Here is a 26,222-nt window from a genome sequence, read left to right as displayed (position 1 = left end):
ACCCAAACCACCACCTAAACCCGACAATACCATCCTCAATGCGTGGGGAATGCCCAAAGTAACCGGACACTACCCATGCAATGACTGCAGTGTCTGTCATTTGACATCCCACACGAAAACCCTGAACTTGGAACCGAACAAAGTGTGGTCCCAAAGGAGCCACACTAATTGCAACTCGCAGAATGTGATCTACTTAATAACCTGCAGATGTGGACTCAGATATGTGGGCATGACCACTCGCAAAGTGAGAACCAGGATCACAGAGCACCGCAGCACAATGCAATGCAAGAAAAACATTAGCAAGTTGACAAACCATTTCATTACCCACGGGCACACCCCCAATGACTTCACCTGGACAGTCATTGAGCAAATACCAGTCAGCCCCATCAACAATGATAAAAAACTACTAAACAAAGAACAAAGATGGATATACCGTCTATCCACAGCCACTGATGGGCTTAATGATGCTATCCCCTGGAACTCCTTGACCCTATGATGGCAATCACATCACCCGGCCATACATCCATATGGACCTGTCCAAACACCTACCACTCAGGATATAACGTCCTCTGGTCTCTATCACCCCCCAGAAGGCCCCACCGCATGACATTGTGCTAACCTGGCACTTGAGATCAATCTGGTGTCCATAGCGGTATTTCCCTTTGCCACTTATATGTACCAGCACCTGAGAACACCCAGGGCCATAAGCGCTATCCATTATGTCCCACTAAAATGCCCCTCTCACATGAGCCAGGGCAGTAGGTAATGGAGAGGTATTTTATCTCTTCTTATTTTTTATTATTACATACTGTAGCACTCTGGGCCGTAATCACTTCACATATGGCCACTAAATGCTGCCCCCGCCACGCAACTAGAGCCAGTGCAACAGGCAATCGATCAGTAGCGCGAACAGGGATACTCTCCCATTCGCGCACCGGAATACTACCTACGGCGCATGCGCGGACCACTTCTCGGCCGCGCATGAGCTGCTAACTGCCGTCCACGCATGCGCGGACCACTTCCCGGCCGCGCATGCGCTATACACAGCCGCCCCGGCACCCGGCAGCCATACACGCCCACACAGGCGCTTCAGACCGGGCATTTCAGCGAGCTAATAAGCAACACACCTGAGCGCTATCTAGACCCGCCTAGCGAGTCTCTCTACCATTGCTCTTCCAACAGGTGCCCTCAATTATCCTATCTATGACAGTATAAAAACCGGCAACAGCAGCCATTCACTACCGGTTCTGCGAAGGAGGCACAACAGGTCCCACGCTGGTGCTGGCCAGAAATCCTGTGAGTATGCTGAGTATCACTACAATGGGTAAGCGCTCCCTACTTTTCTCCTACAGGTTCCCTAACCCCAGTGGTCCTACCTCTTTCTCCCTACTAGGGCCTCACCCTGCCACTTCAATAACCTTGGAGCAAAAAACAAGCATTGAAAGCGTAAGAAATGGTCCTTGCGCCACAATTCTTCACCTTTCACTGCAGTAATTTTTACCGCTGTTTTAATCACTTCACTCTCGAAGTTCTAGTGCGATACCACATTAATGATACCACCAGTATCATTACACTTGAGCCGCTCATAGCCTGCACTATTCGCTATTTAAGTCGGCTGTCATAATATATGAACAATACCTTCTAGTGACTCTGTTTCTCCTATGTTTGTCTTGTACCTGTCCTCAATGTTAAATGTACAGGTGATCTTGAGAAGGGAATCCCCCCTCTCACAGTTAGATACACTTTAGGGCGTGTAGACACATAGACTACACTACACAACCCCTATTTTAACCCACACATATTTTATTGTCCTGAAGAAAGCCAGATTAGTATAAGGCACTGGCTGAAACATGTTGACTATTTAAGGACGTAGGAGGTCGTAACCCGCCTCTAACGTCCCACAGCCTTATTTTTAACCGCTGACGGAGGCCCTTTTAATAAAGTATCCTCACCCCAGGGACCATCCGCCAAGCCGTTTTAATTTCACATACCTTAACACCCTACACCGCACACACAGTGACATACCTGCTCCGCTGTAATCAGGCGTCGAAGCACACCCGGGACACGCTAGGTGTCACTGGGTGGGCCCGATGATGAAGCATGCCACCAACTAGGTTGGTGGGTGAGGGCTTTCTAAAGACACCCAACAGGTGCCACTGCCACTTGGCAAGACAATACTGAGTCGCTATGTAATTAATAGTAATCTATCATATTAATGTCAGATTAACCCATTCTAGAGCTAGTCTCCTTTTGATATCCATACATATAAACCGGGGATCTGGACTAGCTTTCTGGTCCTCTCTCTCCCTCTTGATTCTCGCAGTGATACATCATGTTGCCAGTCATTCACAACTGTGAAACTGGCTTTGCTGCAACCTTACATTAACAGATACTTATTTTTGACATCACCATCAAATCAATAACGTTGAATTAATGAACATGCGCGTCCGACCCTCAGCGATTCAAGTTACCCAAAAATAGGGTAAAAATAAGGTAAAAGGTAACCCATTAGTAGCAAATTCTAGAATTCATTGCAGAATTTGAGTTCTAATGAACCACACAAATGTTTTTGCAACGGAGTCTGGCTTGGATATATTTTGATATTGGTTTGGGCTTTGAGATGACAAAAGGAAGAAGCATTATTTATCAATTTCGGCTGAGTTTGAAGCAACAACTCGCCATGCCAATTTCCAGGTGCCTTCACAAAGTACTATATTTTTTCAAAGAATCCCGGAGGTCTCAAATTTTATACATTTGACCAATATAGTTGTTTTGGTCTCAGAAATGCCAGTGGGAGACCAACTGCTTTCAAGTGCGGTGGTAATAACGACCATATCAACCAATCAAGAAGTAAAGGTGCAGGAGGGTAATTAAAGCATACTAAATAAAAAGGTGCTTTGAATACAGATTGTCCCCGGATAGGTCTCATTTCTCTGGGGTGCAGAGTAACATGTATACCGCCTCCCACCTCGAATTACTGTTGAGGTAAAATGTTTGTCTTATTTCAATACCCCAAGAAGGCAAAAGTGTATTTCTGGGCTCAAATCGATTGCGGATTTCCAACAGTAACTCAGTGTCCATCTAGATGAATTACAAGGCATCTCTGTGATAGCTTCCAACTCTGAAGCTGTGGCTAGGAGTGTTAGTGTTGTTCCACAACTTCATCTCCCTCCAATTTTCCTGACTGGATAAACCTACCTGGATGGACGAAGGGTGGCACTGGGGTGCTGTTGTGAGCCTCATTTCTGCTACCGGTGACTGGCACAAGAGATGTCGACTTCAGAGATTTATTTTTGCATTCTGGTTTCTTTAGGAAGAATGATGAAATCTTGCTCTGGGCTTTTCCAGGAACTACTGTCATAGAAAAAAGGATAAAAAGATTTACACGTGAGAGAACATTACAGAAAACATGTAGAACTGCTCAAGAAAGGCCACAGATTAGGACGAAAGCCTAAACGCGGGTTGATAATGGTAGACATAAGCATCTTGAAGTGTGTGTGGTAGGTCCTTCTGCTCGGTTAGCTTGAGGAAGAACTTGCTTAGAGCTAAAGCGAGTTCAGAATACGCCTTCTTCACATGGGCGGGCAAAATGTTGGCCAAGCACTAAGAATATCAAAACCCATTGTTTTCCAAATCACTGAAACAATATCACTGGCAAGTCATGGAAACCTACCATGTGGTAGTTTCCTCAAGGTTTAAGTTTGCAGCCCTGACCCCATCTAGTATTGAATAAATGCGGCCCAATTGTCACCCATCCTAATTATAATTGGAATGAAGGTGTTTCAGTATATGTGAGGCTAGCAGGTGCCCAGTGAGACATCTCCATGAAGCCTGCTCAGCCTTATCTCTATAATTTTCTGACATGCATTTGCATCCTCTTTCAAAGTACAAGTAGTCATTTTTAACAAAATATAGGTGTCTCAACTCATTCTACAACAGATGAAGTCTTGCAGTCTTGGAGAAATGTATCACACTACTTCTTGTAGTTTGTATGGCGTTGCAATTTGTTCTGCAAAATTATTTAAGGCTTTAAGCCTCTGGGTTTTAATATTACAGTCGGTGGGGTTTTGCTTTGAACAATCATTTAAAAACAGTACCAGTTTTTGTCAACACCCTTCGAACGACTGCTCCAGAGCAGGTTTTCTTTGCCTTTTTAGCAGAACATTTAGGTTCAGTTGAGTGGAGATATAGGATGTATCATCAATGCCCGCCTAACCTTTACAAGGTAATGCTTGTTGGATCAGTGCTCGTTCTTCTGGCTTCTCCATCTCAGAAACTCTTCCACTCATTTGCAAGGATTTTTGGGTACAGGCTTTAGAAGCCACATATCATAGTGAGCTTTGAACAATATCATGCTACACTCATGAACGAACACTTACTAGACAGGATCAGGAAGAGGCCTGAGACTAACCAGACAGAAAATGGCCACCACTGTTGGCGAAGGTTTCAAATTTAGTTTCAGGTTAGATTACAAAGGCTGTACACGGCTATAAGCAGAAAAGTTTAAGTTGGCTACAGAGTGCTAGAGGTGTTAAACGGGGAGCTGGGGGAGACAGCACTGTAGGTGGGGTGTTGAGCTAATTCAGGAACTGACTATTGAGCAATCTGATAAATACTCCCTGGGCATGTCTTGAGAAAGGTATAAGCAAGGTTTAAGTTAATCCTTCACTTATCAAGTCTTGAAGGTCAGCAGTTAAATCACTGTATCAGTAAGGAAGACAGCACTATAATGTACCCAAGGACAAAAAGGTGTAGCATGTCAGGTGTTTGCAGAATGGAAATAAATACCAAAATAAACCTAATATCAGCTTTCACCTCACAGATATTTTCTCCACTGTGTATGGAGTATAAGGAACATATATTCAGCGAGGAAGAACCCTTGAGGAGCTATGCTAGTGGATTGTTTAAACAATTCTTTATATTTGGACAATTGATATTCTGAGTGTATTCCAGTTCAGAGTGATGGAGGCACTACCTGGCGCATGTCTGTTTTGGTAGCAATGGCAAGGAAGAAGAGCGCTCTGATGCTAGAACTAAAAAAGAAGGTTGCAGGGCTCGTACTTGTGCAATGAAAAATGAAGGGTTCCTGGAAGATGATAGTTTTTCTGCTCAAAGAGTTTGAGGACATAGCTAAGGTTACTGGTAAGCAAAGTGCAAATATATTATATTTGATAAAGCAAATATGTTAGAATTTAGCAAGATACAGCACCTGTTGGGCCATCGCAATTTTACAAGGGGGTGGCAATGACGGGTCCGATTTTTTTTTAGAGAGACTAGTCAGGCTATGCCGGAGCACAACTTTTACAGGATAAAGATAGATACAGGCGCCATTCAAAGCAGAGTTTAAGGAATGGAGAATTATCCTGCAGGAGCCTAGTCATGTGGCCCTTGAAATGGTAGCAGAATGGAGGATACAACTAATTTCAAATGAGGCCAGGGACAGAGCCCTTTGGCTTGTATTGATGGGGCATGCAGTGCATTCAAGAATGGGCTGGGAAAACAGAAGTATATCTCTTCAATTCAACATTAATCTTACTGAACTTGCAATCAAAGATGAATTTCAATGTGTACAATGCAGAGTTTTAGGATGGGTTAACAGAGAGTCAGGAATAGGATTCATGGGGAATATGGAGTTTAGTTAACTAGGCATGTTATTATTTTGAAATCCTGTGCTGGGCCTGGACAGTAACACAGATGTTGTCTAATTCACAGTGGTACAGGATTTGCAATGCTGATTGAGAACTAGGATTACAAGTACATTTTGTCTTCTATATCTTGGGATAGTCACTGAGCAGAATAGCACATTCATCATTAAAAGAAGTGGTACAATCAGAGCCATGAGAGACAAGATAGGATATTTTAAATTAAACAGACTGTGCAAATAAAACTGGCTCACTAGAGTATTTGTTCTGCTGTCCAGATCTGACTAGTAGTACAGTGTGAAAGCATAAACATACTTCCAAGAGGCTACACTGCATATTTCTAAAAGTAGACCATTTCTCAGTAAAGGGTGCAATGTCTACTTTTTCCCAAACTGAACACAGTTTTGAAGGTTGCTGGTGGTTTTAGTTGTTTATAAAAAAAGAAAAACAGAATAATAATTAACACTATCCAGGCTTTAAAAGAAAGTGGGCACAGATAAGATAAATCACAACAAAAGCAACCGAGCAGCGAGCCCATCCCCTTGTACCAGATTCAGTAATTCTTCAAATATGATCCTTAGGGTGTGTGCTCACTATAGGCACCCTCTGCCCGTGTAACACAAATAGCGGTGCACCAAAACCGTCAATGTTCATGTAAAGCAGTCCAGATCAAGAGTTGAAATATTCCCCATCTACTTTATTTTGCTTGTGTAAAAAGGGAAAAACTCCAGGAGAGTAACTGCAGACCATAATTTTGACAAATGAAGAAAACAAAGTAGCAATGTCTCCTCTACGCAGGTAACACAAACTACTCATCAACCTCTTGAGCAAGGCCCAGATAAACCACTGTAGAATAGCTCAAGCAAAAAGATACCTAGGCAGTAACTACTAAAACAATCCAAGAAAAATAATGCAATTGATGTCTAGAAAGCTGAATAAAAAACACAACTGGGGCATTGCCTAAATAAGAGGACACAAGATTCCACATCCCAAGACTTCAAGGTGGTGGTGCACCGAGCTGTGCAGAGCAAACACTATATGTCCCGCTACAAGGTTTCATGACAAGGCAGAAAATATACTCTATTCCTACCGTTTAATTTAATCTGCTGCAGAAAATCCATTTATCAGTGCCACAAAGATTGTCTTCATATTGTTAATAGCTGCTCTGTGCTTACACCCCATGAGACCTATCCCTCCCTCCCTTACTTGCTTACCTGGCCTGGGACTGATTTCAGTGGACGAGCTATGTAGATTTGCAGGATTTGGGTGACCGTGCTGCTCAGTCTTTCCTTCACTGTGGTTCTTTGAACTGCCAGAATCCGGCTGCAGCTCTGGTCTCCTCTCACATTTGTTGAAGCTTTGGAGACCCAATGCATTATGGTGAATCTGTGATTCTTCCTCACCACTGTCACATGAACCCAGGACATCAGAGCTATCCTGGTGTAGTTGTGATGATGTTTTTACATTGATACTGGTTTGAAGCCTCAATGGGTTCTCATCCAACTGTGGTTTTCTGTCCCTTGCACTACTGGAAATCCCAAGACACATAGAATCACTGTGTGGCACTGAATCCATCCCACATTTGTGGCAAGGGTCCTGAGAGTTATTTTGTTGTAGAGGTTTTCTCTCACTTTTGCTGCAAGTGTTAAGCAGTACCACTGATTCTGTGTGTTGTAGCAGATTGCGCTCTCGTTTACTGCAGTTTGATGGGAGCGGTGTGTTCTTACATCGAGGCTGAGTCCCCTCTTCTTCCGTGCAGGAGTCCTGTGGCCCCAGTGTATTGTTCTGTTGCAGCAGACTACTCTCTCTTTTGGTAGAGTCCTGAAAATCAGTCGGTTTGTTGTGGTGCTGTTTCTCAGTGTCACTGCAGGAGTTTTGGGTCTCAGCCTTCTCTCCTTTGATAGAGAAACCCTGCAGCCCTATCCGATCGTTGTGTTGCAGTGGCTTGCTCGCTCCCTTGCCGTTGTTTCTCTGCCTCCCTTCCTGAGCTGGAGCCTGTTGTGATTGTGTTGCTGCTTCGCTGCAGCTTAGTCCCGTCAGATCTGCACACATCTGGTTAAACTGTTTCTTATGATGGGGGCGAACAAATCTGTAGCATCCTGAACAAAGTGCAAAGAAATGTCAGTTCAACTTATATTCACCATTGGTGTATAACACACTAAAGAGACAGTCCTAAGCTTGGTCAAACAGTATTTTAACATTACTTTAAATTGAAATGCTGATTCTTTTTAAATTACTTTTGATACTACTATATGCTCTTGGTAACTTCACTGATATAAGAGAAAGCAGTTGCTTAGTAGAATGATAAAGTAATACATTATCACATGATTTCAACTACTCACTAAAATGTTATCTGGGAATTGGATGTGAGAACCCTTCAGGCGTGAGTGACGAGTCCCAACATTATGGAAACGTTACAGGTAAACTGAGAACACAGACAAACTAACAGATTCTCTAAAATGTATAGGTGTGAACTCAAATGCTGCTGTGCTTAGTGAAGAGCTGTACTGTTCGGCTATTGGGGTGTTGAGGAGAAGATGGCCCTAAGTGTCTAAAAGCTGCGTGTTTGTCCCAAAGTAAGCTAATAGAAAACCAATCTGATCATACCATTATACAAGTGTGGGGTTGAGAATGAGGTAATTTAGGTTGTGTCTTGCTTTTAGAAACTGTGAAACCTCTGGCAGTGATCTAAAACCCACCATATTACACATAAACAATTTCGAATCCCCTCAGACTTTTCCAAATAGAGTACATTTCCTGAGTTATGTTGCTACTTCCGTTTTTGGCCACTTCAGAGCAAAATTATCCACCACTAACATTAACACACAGGTGAAAACTTCAGCAGAGTGTAGGTTAGAAACAATGTGCCTTATCTTTGCATCGAACATTGATCAGCATTACTAATTAAGTCCTCGCTGAAGGGAGTAATAAACAGCAATCGGATGGATTCCTGTCAAAGAATACGTGCTACTGTTCTCAGGTTTTGTTAATCAGTTCCAGTGACCTGGGGTAGCAGTTCAGTTCATAAAGCTTTATTTCGATAAATAAATATCTTAAAAGCTGTACAATCCAATAAAAAAGTGTACAAAGAAAGCCATAATGCACACATAGTAAACACGTTATGTATAAAAGAACATTAAAAGTTGATTAATACAGAGAACAATGAACAATAAATATATATTTTTTAAAGTTTTCTGTGCAACTTTGTGGTGGTACAAAGAAGTGATACATTGTGGCGACTAGGTCCATCTTCAGAGTTCATGCTTCAGAACTTAGACTTTATTTTTCTTGCTCTAATGCTCCATGCCCATTTAAGGTATTTAGCTAAACCACAAACATAGAGGTCCAGAGTATCAGATTTTAGAATACGCAGTGTGGCTTGATGGCTATCAGTCCCCATCTTAATGCATATAGGCTTCAGCCAACACCTAGTGGCCTTACATGCAGGACAGATAAACATAAAATGAGCAATTGACTCAGCCCGAGCCTCACAGCATGGGCAGGAAGCTGTAGTTTGATGGGGAGGCTTACACTGAGCAGTCATCTCTCTTGTGCGTAGTGTGCCCATCCTAAACTCGAAATAAAGTGCTCTGTTATGTGGTTTTTGGATAAAATCTAAGTAGGCCTCATAGCAGGAAAATAGCTTGTGCTGCATGCACTTTTCTGTGAGCCTGCCTATTCTTAGATTAAGAAGGTCGTTTTTAGCGATCCACTGCCAGTACAGACTTTTGACCTCGGCCTTGGATGGGGCGGATCTATTCTTCCATTCCTCGTTGAGGCCCAAGTCGTAAAGAAGTTGCTTGACGTTTTTGAGCCAATGGACCTTGTGCCACCCGTTCATATCCATAATCTCGCCCAGCCCTCTTGCATATTTCGATAGCTCCGGAGTCCGCCACAAGCGCACCCAGAGCAAAAGTGGGCGAAGTTGTGCTGTGTCCCTTAGTGAGTGGCAGCCTAAATCATATAGGAGGGGCTTAGAGGGTATCCTCTGCTGGAGCATCATTAAATCTTTTAGAAATGCGTTCTCCGATTGTACAATTTGGTCTTTATTGGAAAAGCTCCACAGTTCGGCACCATAAAGGGACGAACTTACTGCCTTGGCCTTGTAAATTGTGAGGGCGGGAGCAATTGGTCTGCTCATAGAGGAGCGATGCTCTTTTAGTATTGACCCCACCACCCTTTTGTGAGACAGGAGCATTTTCTGTATGTGCGGTGACCAGTTCATAGAATCGGAGATACGGATGCCCAAATAATCAAAGGTGGTTACCTCTTCTAGTTGGACAGAGTTTAACACTGGAGGGTTCCTAAAAGTTCTACATGGGTTAAGAGTGAGGAACTTTGTCTTCGTGGTGGTAATAGAGAGCCCTCTGGTTGTGCAAAAGCGTTGGAAATTGTCCAGAAGGGTCTGCAGGCCATTCGGGGTTTTAGAGATGAGGAGGGTATCGTCGGCAAACAGGAGTGTTGGAATCTTTTCGCCCGCCAGGGATGGGGCATCAGATGGTATTTGCTGTAGGAAATCGACCACCCCATTCACATACAGAGCGAATAGGGTGGGAGCTAACACACATCCCTGGCGGACTCCCCTGTTCACCGGTATCCGAGATGTTTTCCCCCCTGTGACCCCCATCTCACTTGGGCATAATTGCCCTCGTGGAGGCAAATCAGTATGTTCACGATATGCCTAGGAACCCCCTGCTCTACCAAGACCTGCCACAGGCGCTCACGTGGGACCAGGTCAAAGGCAGTCTTAAGATCAATAAAAGCAAGATAAAGACTGCCTTTGCCTATTCTAACCACCTTCCAATACAGGAGGAGCAGCCGGATAGCCTGCTCAATTGTCCCCATACCTGCTCTAAAGCCAGCCTGATAATCCGAAAGGACTTCATTTTCTTCTGCCCAGGGTAGGATTCTCTCCAGCAGAACATGTCCTACCACCTTTTGCGTTGAGTCTAACAAGCTTATTGGGCGGTAATTTGCGGGATTATCCCTGGCCCCCTTCTTAAAAATTGGCACCACTTCGGGCCCCTTCCAAGAGTCCGGGATCGGACAGCCACTGTCAATTGCATTTATTAGCGATGATAAAAATTTGGCCCAACTGACAGGATCTGCTCGGAGGAGGTCCCCAGGCAGGCCATCGGGCCCTGCAGCTTTCGCTGGGACTATCCGCCGAATGGCATTTTCTACCTCCAGATCTGTGAAAGGGAATCAAATAGGGTCCCCAGCTTTTAACTGTGACTGGGCATATTATATGCACAGCTTGTTTTTTTACTACTTTCTAGTTTATCAAGACTTTCAAAACCAGACTGTGCCTCTTCGCCACACACCATGTTTGAAAATGTTCTCTTTAAACTCATCTCTTTCCCCCTTGATATGCTCTATCCCTACCTCACTTGATATTAATCCTGCAGGTACCACTACGCAGTTCCTTAAATTTGTCCACATAAAGAGAACACTTCGTGGACCACTGCGCGATCTCTCTACACAAAAATACCATGGGTGACCTGAGTGGTTAGCACTGTAATACACACCGATAAGGTCTCTTGTAACTTAGATTCATGACCACATTTCTGTCTAAATAAAGACCATGAGACCTAAATTGCATCCCCTCCATTCCTGTACCCCCCAGGTATTACCTTTCCCATCTCACTAATGGTAGTTATGTCGCTGGATGTACAGGAGACGGTTACTTGCAGCAAGGGGGACTTAATTATACCTGATTTGTGTCAATGGACCATGAGATGATGTCTTATCCTGTCTGATGAAATGCGGGTAGTTGCACATCTCAATGTCCCAGCTATTGACACTATTTCTTTGAAGAGAAAAGTCTTCATGTTGTACACTTTTCTGCCCACATTTTCCTAGACAGCCCAGAGTGAAAAGCAAGACTGACATCTGTATAAATGGAAGAAAGGCTCACAAATGGGGCTTGCGGGAAGCCTCAACGTAGAACTGGATAATAAAGGCTAAGAGATACAATTTGGGTGGAGCCTGATAATGTACACTCACTGAAAATGGTATCACTTGCTCCCACATATACATTAACACAAGGCACTGATCATATGTAACTAAGCACTTTAAAGAATCCATCAAGGAAAAAATAATACGGTTCTCAAGCGTTGGCATCTTGCACAGATTTACATGCTTAAATCATTCCACGTCATCCGGTTGGGAATCTCTGGTAATAATATAGCAGTAAAAAATGTTAAACAACAGTGTTTATTTAGTACCAAAAACACCTCACTTGAAACGACCTAGAGTCAGCCAATGAGATAGAGATGCTCAGCTGTCTACCCCTCAAGAGGTCACAATATTTCAGAATTCATACCACAAGTGGTAAGGTATTTAATATTGTCAATGTAGAACCCAACGCATCTAGCAAATGTGTAGATCTTCTTGCCAATGTGGGTGGTTTGCGAAAGAAGGAAGAAATATGATTGTATTTTGGGCATAAACTTGGAATTGTGGTGTGCAAGATGTAGTTTTCTTTGTAAAACAGAGGTATGGCCCTTTTATGGTGAATGCTTGTAGCTCACCAAACCTTCTTTTTGAAGTGAAAGCCAGCAACAGCGCAGCCTTCCATGAGATGTATTTTAGAAGTACTCTACAGAGTGGCTCAAAAGGAGGCAGCATTAACTTTGTAAGCACTGTATTCAACTTTCATGGCACAGGAGGGCATCTTCTAGAAGGGAAATCCCTCAAATGTTCATTCATAAATTGATTGATGCTGCTTTGTCAGTCCTAAATCTCAAGGTTGCGACCTAGTGAACTCTGACCAATGATAGTTGAGACCATTCTGGGCCAGGATCAGTTAATATGGCACTACTTTATGAGGTTATAACAATATAGAATTAAGTCCTTTGTCTTTGCACCATACAGTAGTGCTTCCATTTTGAATTGTAAGTTTTTCTTGAAGCACGAGGTCGTGTTTGCACCAATTATCTCCCTACAATCTGCCGGAATGTCGAGATAACAACTCTAATTGGTGAGGAACCAAGCTGTCAGGTTGATTGACTTCAAATCGTGCTGGAGAAATTGTCTGTTGTGTCTGGAGAGGAGCTTGGGATGAATCTTCAGCTGAACTGGTGAAAACTGTGACAGTCTCAACAGGTTGGAGAACCAGAATTGGTGCTGCCAAGTCAGGGAATTCGAAATCAGAGAACAGTGGTCCTCCTTGGCCTTCCACAGCACTCTGTGAAGGAGTGAGTCAGCATGGTCATTCTGGGCTCCTGGTAGATATTCCACAGCAATATCGATATAGTTTTCTATTCCACAGTAAGGGAATGAGACCTTGTGCCTCCCTGCTGGCGAAATATTAAATTTCATGTTGCCTATCCTGATGAACATGCCTTGGCCTGCCAGTCTCATCTGGAATGCTTCTAGTGTGGCCTGCAGCGCCAAAATGTTTGTGGAGTTAATGTCCGCTTACAAACTGACACCTCTTGTAGAGTGCTGCTCCTTCATGTGAGCGCTCCATCCTTCCATCAATGCACTAATTGTCATGGTAATTCTGTCTGGGGTGGTGGCAACGGAAAGCCTGTATTAATATTGCAGGGGAATCTCCACTATAGCACAGCCTGATTAAGCCTTCTAGATACCAGCTCCATTATGGTTACAAGATCATGGCACTTGTCTCCCTTTATGATCCAACTCTTGCTGTTCCGCCTGCATCTGCAACCTACATGAAGGCCCTAAACTGATGCATGACAACATTAAGCGCAACAATGATTTATAGCCATCTAAGACAGCCTCTTTGGAACTGATGGTCTTTGCCAATGCTTGAAGTTTTGCTACTTGCTTTGCTGACAAATTCTTTTCTGAGCCATGTGCTCAGGATAGTTAATTAAAATGTAAACTTTGTTACTTGACGGATAGACTATTTTTTATTTTTGTACAGTGTTTGACCCAACCAAGGAAAAGATTTATAAAAGTGGCTGTAGAGGCCCAGGCCTCTTTCTCTGATGAAGCCTTAACAAGCTAGTCATTCAAATATGGGTACACTTGGTGCCCTTGTGTGTATAAAAGGGATGGCAAGAAACAAAGCACTTCATGAACATGCGTCAAACCAACTGTAGTCTGAAGGGAAGTGCATTGAATTGAAAGAATTTGCATTGGTAGTGCAGCCGCATCAGGGAATTGGTGATATTTTTTGTGATTCTGTTGTATTGGGACATGGAAGAAAGCACCCTGAAGATCCAGGGCAGTAAGGAACTGCTTTTTTGAAGCACCAGAAGGACATTCTACAGGGTGGACCATCAGAAAGAATTTCTTTTTTAGAAAAATGTTCGGTTCTCAAAGATCCACAATCTGTCTCCGCTCCCCTGTTTTTTTCCCTGACCAGAAAGAATCAGTAATAGAAGCCCAGATACCTTTCGGATTTTAGCACCCAATTGACTGCTTGTTTTGAGAGGGGAAGAATTTCTTGTTGCAGTTCGTGCATGAGGAGAGGATGCACCTTCTTGGGTGGATGATTGGGAGGCTTTATTAGCAATTCCAGGGTGTGCCCGCAGTGCATTATTTGGAGCACCCTGTGAACCACAATAACCTGCTTCTAAGCAGAAACAAAACAATAAATCCTTCCCGCTACACGCTTTATTGGAGCCACAGGATTATCCCGGAAACAGGACTCAACAACGTACCTCTTCTTACCTGTTGGATTTGTGATAGCCCTGGCGTTGGTGGGGGTCCTGACAAAGGCCTAACCGGATGGTGGAGAAGTTGCTGTTGACGAGTCAGTCTTTGGAAAGTTTGTATGATCTGCTGCAACATAGATAAGAAGGCAACTGGTACCTGCACCACAAGAAGTCCAACTGTACTGGCACTTGGGCTAATACAGAGGTCCAAATCTTCTTGGACAACATCAAGAACAGAAACATTGAGGCTTTTAAACATCAAAGTCTTCATGGAAGTCTGCATCTCCTTCCTACTCTTCCTAAGCCTCCTCGTAATAGTCTGGAACACCGCACAAACCTTGTTGCGCAGGACAATATGCTGTAACTGAAGCTTGTTCTTGATTGCTGACTTAAGCCTCTGCCTCAGAATCAAAGAAATGCACTGACAATTGAGCAGAAACCTTCAAGGGTGGATGAGAATAGGCCGATTGTGCTTCCAGTGCTGGTATAAAGGGCAAATATTGTTGACAGTCCATTTATCATCAACGGTGTTGTTACTGTAGATGAGGTTGCCATTGACAAGGGCCTGGTCGTTGACTGGATCTTCTTGGCCTGAAGACTTCATCTGTAAGAGGGTAACTGATGGAGTCATCATTCCCAACTATAGTGTCTTTTTTTGCGGTTGATGGAAAGGTCTTTGTCCACGATGATTTAGCTGGGACTACTAATAGGGGAACTGGATTTTGTGTCATTTTCAGTGCAAGATGTTACTTACCTTTTTTTTTTTAAAGCCTTCTCTGAAAAAGGCTTGAACTTGTCCTTGGAGGAGAGATGTGCAGGTCCCTTTAAGGTAAGGAAGCTTAAAATCCTTTCTTTCTTATGGTGCAATTGTGGATGTGCCTAGACGAACACTTAACGGAATCATCCTAGATGAGAAGATTCCCCTTTGGAAGGGAGACTTTTCTTCTTCTCCAGAAGATAGAGAGCCAAACTCCTTTCTTTCTGATCTTAAAGATGTTGGAGGGACATGTCTTTCAGGTGTCACAGCATAATGCCTTGTGAGAAGGATAAACAAAAAATAAACAGATTGTGCGAATCTTCTGCATAAATAGCTTCTCTGCAGTCGGAGTAGGACGTGAAGAGAGAATTTTTTTCAGAGGTTTAGTTAGGTTTGTACCCCTGCCTAAGAAAATAAAAGTCTGCAAACCAAAATATCCCAGTTTCTGGAAGCTGTAGTAAGGTTTGGCTCAGGACAAGCAGAATCCAATTATGTAGGAAATGTCTGGTCAAAGAAGGATAAGAGTACACCTCCACTCTACAGCTCCCTCTCACCCATGACGTGAAGTCGAAAGCGGACCATGGTGGCCTCAAAGGACAGTAGAGAGTTCAGTACCTCTACCTCATTGGCTTAAGTTTGGGTTGTTTCAAATGAGGTGGATGAGCTGCTACAAACACCATAGTTGGACTAATGGCTATTATTAACACTGAATAGTTCTATTTAAAACTGCCAGGGATTTCCAGTCCGACAATAGGGAATGATTTAAGCATGTGAATCCATGAAAGATCCAGTGATGGAGAATTAGTTTTAATATTATCATAGAGCCCAGAATAAAAGTATCTAGAAACTTTGGGGAGATTCTGACTCAAAGGGACTGTAGTGGTTTCACAAAGTACAGAGCGTACCATCACCAGATTAGTAATACTTGTGGTGTTAAAGAAATCCTGATAGTCTTCAGGGACTTGAAGTCATTGTTATGCAACTAATAATATTTTCTGAAGCTGCAATAAAAAAATCCACTATATATAAATTGATCACTGTGCATGATCATCTAATTAAAGAATTCATTTGTTTCTGAGCAATTTGGAATTCATTTCCGGTGACTGGCCAAATCAGATGAGCCTCTTTCTAGCTAAGCATGATTTGTATATTTAGTATATTATACCTGCCCTATGATGAGCTAAGGCCCGAACATTGACTATGATGTAAAGGTAACTCAAGCCATTCTCTTTTATTTGGAACAATCTGATTTCATCAATATTAGAAAAACAACCCTTTTTCATTCCTTATGCGAATACAACGTGCGCCAACTTTCCCTCCTCATTGCTGTTTCGCAGTTCACTGAAAGACTTCGTTTTGCAGCAATTGGTCATGGCCCTAGATATCGGGGAAAGGGATTAAGCCCAAAACCCACACCATCGCCCCCCCAGCCCCCTAATGACAGCGTAAAATACTTACTGCGGAGCAGGTGAGCATGTACAGGATCCTCCATGAAGAGCCCTGCAATCTCAGATACCATGGCAGAGTAATGATCTGTCTTCTTGTATGCAGTGAGGGCTGTGGAGAAGCGCTTGTAGTTCTCGGGTCCCAGAGCCTCTCTGACCTCCGATAGGAAGGCAGAAAAGAGATGCTTCTCATCCACGCTGCTGCCACCAGGATGCACCTCCTTGACATGTTGTTGCTCTGAGTTACATGTGCCTCCTTCTGCTGAATAAGAAAGAATGAAAATGTTGTTAGGCACCCTAGGAAGGAACCTGACTTTAGCGGGATGAGGTTTCTTCAGTTACATTTGACTTTGAATATGATGTGGGCACAACCATCAAAATGTGCATTATCTCTCACTAACAAGCCAGAGAGTAAATGAACAAACAGAGGGTGATGACCTCTCTAGATAATTGCCTGTCCCTAGATTGATGCAACCAAAAGTGATATCACCAGACAGAGTAAACATGGTTCAATTTGCTAATTTCTCACTACTTTGTTTCCTTTTTTTATTAAATCGGTTATATTATTTGACGGTCTGTCTTTTCCCTTGAATGTGCATTTACTATTGATAGAGGTGTCCATATAGGAGGAACAATCTCCTAATTCAGATAAAACTATGACAGATCTTCAGTATGAAGGGGGAGTTGAGAGAACCACCTGGTATAGATGATGCATCGAACAGGGTACCGAAACGCAACGGCTTCAGGTCTCACTAATGAGCTTAGTCAATGTTATAAACACGAAGACATTTCCATGAAAGGAGTTTTAATTTACAGGATGTCCTGTCATCAAACATTTCTACATTAACCTGGCAAGGAAGAGGATAAGGTTCAACATGGGATCAAGAAGAAAAAAGATCATTATGCTTGTCAGATATCTTGTTATGAAGTATTCTCCGGGCTCTTTTCTGGAAGGTCGCAACAGCTTCCAGGTAGCTCTTGCAGGTAACTAGATGAATCTCTGCTTCAGATTGGTGGCTCAAATAGGACACTACATCTGCAAGTGAGCAACTGAGCAAGTTGATGTTGTTTGCTAACACTCAGTGAATCAATTACAACGACAAACTTCTGTGCAGTGCCACAACCACCAGGTTCCCAAAGTACAAGCCTAGGTGTTGTAAGGTATTGTCAGGAACCATTCACTCAAGATGAACATTGGTAGGAAGGAGTGCACTACTCTCCCTACCTCTGTGGACAGGAGGACCTCCTCTGGTGAGGCAGATGTGTATTCTCTGTAGTAGAAGTCGCGAGGATAAGTTACTTACCTGTAATCCTAGTTCTCTTCCAGGGGATACTCATTAATAGTCATAAGCACTGAATTATCTCCGCCCATGAGCGGGGACCCGGAACACATAAACAATATACATATATATGTGTAAATATAACCAAAAGTACATAGTACTAAGTAATTATACACATATACATGTATAATAACCATAATATGCAGCCTAACATTAACACATAGGCTAATCAAACCAAACCTTACACGTTCTGAAGCATGAAAATATGCTGTATATAAATGCAATAAACAGGCATGAGCCTAAAATGCATTTCATAGCCATGAAAAACCTTTTATTTTCATCAAAGAACCTGTTGTAAACAGTTATTAGCTTAAAAGGGCTGCACATGAAAAAATGTCTGTGTACAGAAAATCAGACTGGTACCCTGCCTTTAAGGCCCCAGAGAATCTGCACACTTTGCCTTTAAGGCCTCCAGGAGAACTCTGTTCCCATCATGCCCCACAGGTGACAGTTAGGTCAGTTCTTTTTTCCGGCTTGTTCTGTGAGGAACCTGGAACTTGAGCTCTGCTCATTTGAAGTATTTTCTATCAGAACTTGGTTTTTCTTGCCTTTTTTGACAAAATATAGCTTTGGTGGTGGTTTGTTATCCTTTTCTGACTAAGCTGTTGGTGTTTTTTAGTCAGAATGCCACCTTTATTTTACAAATGTCCTTCCTGTGGGAAGAAGATGTCGAAAACTGACCCACACTCAGTTTGTGTGGTGTGTCTTCCAGCTTCTCATAAGGTGGAAGAATGTTATCATTGCCTCAACCTTTCAAATAGAACTTTAAAAGAAAGAGAGAAAATGAGGTTGCTGGGCCTTCTGGAGAGAGAAAACCGTGGTGAGAAGAGTTCTAAAGGCCTATTATCATCTGCTAAGCCATCTTCTCAGCCCAAACGTCGAAGATCAGCGTCTCCAGAAGGTAGAACTAAGAAACATCGACTCCAGGGAGCGTCGCCGTCAAAAAAGGTGTGCTCGACGTCGAGAACCAGATCGCTGTCGGCGTCGAAGAGAGCTCCATCGACGTCGAGGACTTTGCCGGTGAGGCAGTCGCCGTCGAAATCCTTTTCGACGTCGAGGCAATTGGTGTCGATTGCGGTGAGGACGACGTCGGGAGTGCAACGCTCGACGTCGAAGGATCGTATGAGGTCGACGTCGAGGAACGAGAGATGTCCGACGTCGAAGGATCGTGTGTCGACGTCGAAGGATAAAGGGTCGACGTCGAAGGATAAAGGGTCGACGTCGAAGGATAAAGGGTCGACGTCGAGGAAGAGTCATCGGTCGACGTCGAAGGATAGACCGAGGTCGAGAGGGAGACATACGTCGTCGTCGAGGAAAAGGTCGACGTCGAGAGAAAGAATGACGTCCATCGCGACGTAGGTCGACGTCGAAACATGCTTCGGGCTCGAAGCATGGAGTGTCTAGTCTCCCCCACCTGAACATAGGTTGGAGTCGAGACTATCAAGACCAGCCTCCCGGACCTCAATTAGGTCTTTGTCGAGGTCAGAAATAAGTCCCGAACCTAGAGTGGAGACTTCCCCGCATGATCAGCAAGACAACAGATCTGCAGTGGGGCAAGAGATAGTGCACCAGGACTCTTCTGTGGTGGCTCATTCGGGCTCAACCTCAGGGCAGGTGTCAGATGACAGACAGTTGGTGCCCAGACAGCGGACTCCGTCTGGTTCATTGGTTTCTGAACACAGTGCAGCTTCTAGAGCTTCCAAGTCTTCCGCAGAGCTGAATATTTTGTTCAGGTGTCACCTGAAGCTTCACCTGAGCATACAGAGCGGCCTATTAACTTGTCACCGAGGTGGTTGGAAAGTTTAAGGCATTGGAAGATGCGTCCGATAATGGGGGAGAGAGCTCCGGTCCCTCGGACGGAGCTGCATAGAAGATCACGCTCAAGATCCTTAGTGAGAGAGAAATCTCGTTCAAGGGAGCGTAGGAGGCAGCGATCGGCAACTCCTCAAAGAAGACGTAGAACTCCATCTTCTACATCGTCTTCAAGATCTTCATATGGAGACTATTCTCCAACTATATCTTCTACTCCTCCTTCCAGAGTGTCTCCAGTAGACGATTTAAGCACATTTAATGATGTATTATGTCGTGGAACGAGTAAATTCAGCATCAAAATGGCAGTTCCCCAGGTAGCAACGTCAGTCATCTTCGAAACCCTGCATCACAAGACGACTGGCAGGCCTCTTCTGCCGTTAGTGCCTGGGTTGATAGAACCAACAATGAGGACATTCCTAACTCCGGCCACGGTGGGTTCAGGTCCTTCTAGGATTGCGAAGAAGTACAAGGCTCCAGAGGAGGACCCAATGTTTTTGCGGTCTGACCCACCACCAGACTCCCTGATTGTAGCGGCAGTCAGAAAGGCGCATTCGGCAGCATCTACCTCTTCTGCTCCACCTGAAAAGGATAGTAAGAGTATGGATTCCTTGGGGCGAAGGGTGTGCAATACCTCAGGATCGGTCATACGAGTGGCCAGTGCGGCTGCTCTATTGGGCCGCTATGACCGTCTGCTCTGGGACTCAGTGGCTCGTTTTGCAGATAAACTCCCTAAGGAGGATCAGAAAGACTTCCTGGAAATAGTGGAGGAAGGAGGATTGGTGGCTAACCAGAGCATTAGCGCGGCTGCTGATGCGACGGACTTGTCTGCTCATGGTTATGCACACGGTGTTTGCGCAAGACGTACAGTCTGGCTTCGCCTTACGGGGCTAAAGCCGGAGGCACAGAGGAAAATGGTCAATTTACCTTTTAATGGTTCAACTCTGTTTGGATCTCATGCAGACGACGAGATGTCTAAAATGAAGGTGCAGTTGGACACTCTTAAGGCCGTAGGCCTTGAGAAGAAAACAGAATTTAAACGTCGGGGTACTTTTCGTCCCTATGACAAGAGATCTTTTCAGCAAAGGAGCCAACAAACGAATTGGTCTTCGCAAAATCAAGGCCAGAATCAACAAAGATCGCAATTCCAGCAGCGGCGGCCTGGATGAGGCAGAGGCAATGGAAATAGGCAGCAGTCATCTGCTGCCAAGCAGCCTCAAACAATGAACGGATGCTTCCTCTACAACCGTGTCCCACTCCGGTTGGAGGAAGTATTGTGCGTTATCTGGACGAGTGGAAACAGATCACGAAGGACAGATGGGTGCTGGATGTCATTCAGAACGGGTACCTTTTGAGATTCAAGAAGCCACCCCCTGTCATGCGCCCTCTAAAGATGGTACAGTGGAATATAAAGCGCTTGCAACAGGAGGCGAACGTCCTCTTGAAGAAGAAGGCCATAGAACCAGTTCCTTTCCAGCAGAGAGGTCAAGGCCTGTACTCTCGATTCTTTCTTGTACAGAAAAAAGGTCCAGTCACAGAGTTCAGACCCATTCTGGATTTGAGGCGACTGAACAAATTCATTCGGAAGGAGAGATTTCGAATGCTGACTCTTCACCAGATCTTCCCTCAATTACACCAAGGGGATTGGATGTGCTCCATCGATCTAAAGGACGCTTATTTTCATATTCCGGTATCCAGAAAACATCGCAAATTTCTCAGGTTTCAAGTGGCGGCTCGTCATTATCAGTACGCAGTGCTCCCTTTTGGCCTGAGATCAGCTCCCACGACATTTTCAAAATGTATGGCTGTAGTGGCGGCTTGTCTTCGAAAGAGGCGGATTTTCATATATCCGTACTTAGACGACTGGCTTCTGAAGAGTTTCTAGAGGAACATCTGTCGATTTGTCTTCAGCTCATGTACAAGTTGGGTCTGCAAGTCAACTACAAGAAGTTAATAATGAACCCCACCCAGAAGATCCACTACTTGGGTGCTCAGTTGGATACAGAAGTAGAAAACATGTGTCCTTCGGAGGAGAGGTGGTCATCCATCAGAGCGAAGTGTCTACTTCTCCTTCAAACTGCACGTCCGATAGTTCGGCAAGTGTCCTCTCTCCTGGGGTCAATGGCGTTGTGCATTTTCATCGTGCCAAACGCACGTTTGCAGATGCGTCCTCTACAACAGTGTCTGGAAGATCAGTGGAAACAGAGGACGGGATGCTGGGCGGACCGGATTTATCTCCAACAGTCTGCAAAAGATTCCATCTGGTGGTGGATGAAGAAGGTGCACGTGATGAAGGGAGTCCCTTTTCATCAGGACCCACCAACGCAGACTCTGATAACAGATGCTTCTCTCCAAGGCTGGGGGGCGCATATGGGCCCTCTGTAGGTACAAGGGCTATGGTCAGACTTCGAGAAAGGATATCACATCAATCTTCTCGAACTCAGAGCGGACCATCTTGCTCTCAAGTCCATGGCTCCATCTCTACAGACTCGGTACCTCCTGGTGCAAACAGACAATACAACTACAACGTCTTACTTAAACAAGCAGGGGGGTACCAGATCCAGGACTCTTTCCATAGAAGCCTTTCCATAGAAGCCCAGACCATCTGGCATTGGTTACTTGCACGAGACCTGTCCATAACAGCAATTCACCTACCGGGGAGTCTCAACACACAGGCGGACGACCTCAGCAGAGACTTCGTCGAAGCGCACGACTGGGTTCTCAACGAAGACGTCGCGCACAGCATTTTCCAGGATTCAAAGTCATAAGCAATAGAATATTTCCGTCCATGCGCGGGAAACCCAGAAAATATGTAAAAATTATATATGAAAACACACATATATATATATATATATATATATATATACACACACACAGCTCTATATATATCTATCTATACTAATATAATGAAGAGAGAGCCCAAACCTTTGAGACGGGTAATCTCAGGAACCACAGCACCAATCACAACACCCAATACAGCGTTGGAAAGGGCAGTTGCAGCAGAAGGACATAGGCTATGCAGACGCCCACCATATACATTTAAAAGGTAAAAGAACTGTGCCAGCAAAGTAGTCCCTTGTGGGAGTGTCTGCGTTGTGCTGTGGGCGTGTGCTGGGGGCGTGTGGTACGTTCCGCCCTTCATGCCATGTCTCATATCGTGTGCTGTGGGCGTGTGCTGGGGGCGTGGGCGTGTGCAGGGCGCGGGATTACGAAAAAAAAAGCGAGCATTGTGCCCAATATTTCATTGTTTTTTCTTCCCAGGTTCTGTACATTCCAGCTACGGGTGTCCACCCTGCTCCCTTTAAATACCCCTGCACCCCATCATCATAACCCACCCTTACTCCTTAAAATACCCCAACACCCTTAAACACTAACCCATCTTAACCCTATAAATATACCCTGTACCCCAAAACCCAAACCTATCTCTAAACCCTAAAAAATACCCCTGTACCCCAAAACCCAAACCTAGCCCTGAACCCTAAAAATACCCCTGTACCCCAAAACCGAAACTTAGCCCTGAACCCTTAAAATACTCCTGTACCCCCAAACCTACCCAATAATCCTAAAAATACCCCTGTACCCCAAAACCCATACCTATCTCTAAACCCTAAAACTACCCCTGTACCCCATAACCCAAAACGATATCTGAACCCTTAAAATAGCCAAACACCCCAAAACATATACCTCACTACCCCAAAACACGTACCCCTATACCCATACTTACCTTATCCAAACATTTAAAAAAAACATGCTTTTACCATTCATGCATTTACAACGAATTTCGTTGTAAATGTATGCGTGTTAAAAGCATATAAAATGTAATGCCATGCGTTATAATGGCATTGTGGAGTCATGGTACTTTCATAATGAAAGTATGCGGAGGGATGGTATGCGGAAAAAAAGTTGCGGAATAATGGGTGTTTACCCTCCCCCGGTAAGTACATTGGTGGCACGGCGGCCCATATCTCCAGCAACATACTCATATTTTTTCACCACCGATTTGAAAAATGCACAGGTCTCTCTCATTGATGGCCAGCACCGACATACACTTTTAGACACACCTCCCGCCACAAGTTCTAGAATTGCGAACTTTAGAGCTGGGGGGCTACTTTCGAATCTCGGCATCAGCTCAACATCCTGTGATTCCAGGCAAATTGCTTTGTCTTCCCGTGCCTACCACAAATGAATGTGTTCTTCTGTAATGTAAATTGTGCTCATGCCATGTTGCGCTATACAATATTGCAAGGAAAAATAAAGTAGGGAAACTCGAGTTCACACACTACTGAACGCGCACTCTTAAGTGCATCAGCAGTGCACTGTGAATCGGAGCGTTTCACAGGCCTGTCACAGATAAGAAATGCTATCAAAACGAAATCCTACAAAACAATATACTACTGGCCGGCAGTAATTCATACCCGGACAACGTCGGGACGGGCTGCTATTATATATATATATATGGAAGCGGCGTGGAGGAGTTCTGTGTATATATATATATATATATATACATATAATTTTATCTAAAACAATCAACTCCGCCTCTCAGAAAATACAAACACATAATAGGCTAAGCAATGCTGTGAGACATTGTCTTTGCACATACACAAACAAACAATGAAGACCAAAAGACACTTGAACTTATGTTAATGAACAGCAGAGCAGTAGTCCTGCAAAGTAAAAAGGCAGGCATTGTTAGCCCATAGGCTGCATTGGAACTTCAACAGCATAGAAACTGAAAGCAAATGTAGAAACTAAGAGACTGGCACCATGCCTTTAAGGAAGCCATGACCCCTAGCTTCCCATCATGCCTCAGGGGTGGCAGTTAGGTCATTTGTTCTTTGCGGAGACCCAGAGGTCAGGGCACAAAGAGATGACATGATGTCGGATCATTTGCCCGGGAGGTGGGTGGATTGCTTAAGACTTTGATGAGGATACCCCGGGAAGAGAACTAGGATTACAGGTAAGTAACTTATCCTTTTCTTCCAGGGGGTCTCATCAATAGTCATAAGCACTTGAATCGAGTAGCAAGCCCATCCCCTCTTCCTGCGGGCAAAGGAGTACCATCATTGACTAACATCAAAGAATCACTTCAAAAGACTTTAGCATTGAAATAAATTCCTCAAGGAGGCTTGGCCTACTTGAGTGTCTGCTCTGGAATCAGAGTCGAGAAAATAGTGTCTCGTGAAAGTGTGTATCGATTTCCCAGTGGCTGCTTTGCAGATCTCAGCCATCGGTACATTGTGTAGAACACCTATTGTAGCTGCTTTCCCCCTAGTAGAAGCCAGAAGGGGTTTATTTGCCAATTGATAAGCCAGCTTGATGCAAGATACTAACCCTCTAGAAATGGAACACTTGGAGGCTGGGAAACCTGTTCCAATGGAATCATAGTTTAGAGATAACTGATCAGATTTCCTAATGGTCTGAGACTTATCGAAGTAGAATTTCAGAACTCTTTTAAGGTCTAGGGAATGGAGAGACCTTTCCGTTGGCGTAGATGGACTGGGAAAGAAAGAAGGTAGTGAGATACTTTGATTGACATGAAAATCTGACACCACCTTCGGAAGAAATGAGGGGTGGGTTCTTAAAACCACTCTATTGTGGTGAAAAACCATGTACGGTTCTTTAGAACAGAGCACCCGAATCTCGCTTACGAGCTGAAGTAATCGCCACCAAAAAGGTAGCTTTCCATGTAAGGTGCTGAAGGGTCGCTTTGTGAATAGGCTCAAAAGAGGGACCCATATGCTTAGAAAGACCAGGTTCAACTCCCAAGGAGAAGAAGGCTGGACAGGGAGGAAAACTTTCTTTAAACCCTAAAGGAATTCCTTAACCACTTGGAGCTGGACGAAAGAAGGTTGATTTGAAGACTTTCTGTAAGAGGTAATGGCATCCAGGTGTACCTAAGTGGAAGTAAATTTTAGACCGGTCTTGGCTAAATGCAGGAGATAGAGCAAAATAACCTCCTCCTCCAGCCCCCTGGTAGGCCGTAAACCATTACGTTTACACCACAAATAAAACATTTTCCATTTACAAGAATAGGAATGTATTGTGGAAGGTCTTCTGGAGGTGGCCATACCGGAGGACCTCAGGAGTCATGCTGCTAAGTGCAACGAGGGAAGATTGGGATGCTGGATCCTCCCGGTCATTTTGGGCAGAAGGTACGCTCTGCACGGAAGCCTCCTGTGTAGACACTCGGAGAGATGCAGATGGTCCGGATACCACCACTGCCGTGGCCAGTCTAGTGCTATTAGAATCATCCTCATCCTGGAGGGTGCAAGTTTGGTTATGACCTTCTGGATGAGAGGAAGACGAGGTAAAGCAGAAACAAAGGTTACTAGCCAGTCAATCAAACGGGCGTTCCCTATTGATCCTGGTCAGTAAAACCTTGATGCGAAGGTTTGGCATTTTTTGTTTGACTCATCCGCAAAGAAACCGATGGTTGGATGACCCCATTGTTGAAAAATGTCCGCCACCACTTCGTCGTTCAACACCCAGTCTTGTTGATCGTCGAAGTGACGATTTAGAGAGTCCGCTTGAGAATTTTGCTCCCCTGGCAGATGAACTGCAGTGATTGAGAGCTGCCTGACCAGGAGCCAATGCCAGAT

General features: G+C 44.2%; 1 protein-coding gene across 1 annotated transcript in view; it reads right to left on the bottom strand.

Moving 5' to 3' along the window:
* RTEL1 (regulator of telomere elongation helicase 1) overlaps positions 1-26,222 on the bottom strand; it is a 236,175-nt gene that overhangs the window by 15,735 nt on the left and 194,218 nt on the right. The window contains exons 31-33 of the mRNA XM_086932747.1: positions 16,488-16,736; positions 6,857-7,741; positions 3,199-3,354 (exon numbers count right to left, since the gene is read on the bottom strand). Coding sequence (XP_086788873.1) covers positions 3,199-3,354; positions 6,857-7,741; positions 16,488-16,736 — 1,290 coding nt within the window. The remainder of the gene's footprint in view (positions 1-3,198; positions 3,355-6,856; positions 7,742-16,487; positions 16,737-26,222) is intronic.

The sequence above is a fragment of the Lissotriton vulgaris genome, chromosome 7 (assembly GCF_964263255.1).
Source record: "Lissotriton vulgaris chromosome 7, aLisVul1.2, whole genome shotgun sequence".
Lineage (NCBI taxonomy): Eukaryota > Metazoa > Chordata > Amphibia > Caudata > Salamandridae > Lissotriton > Lissotriton vulgaris.
This window is presented reverse-complemented; position numbering and strand designations above follow the sequence as displayed.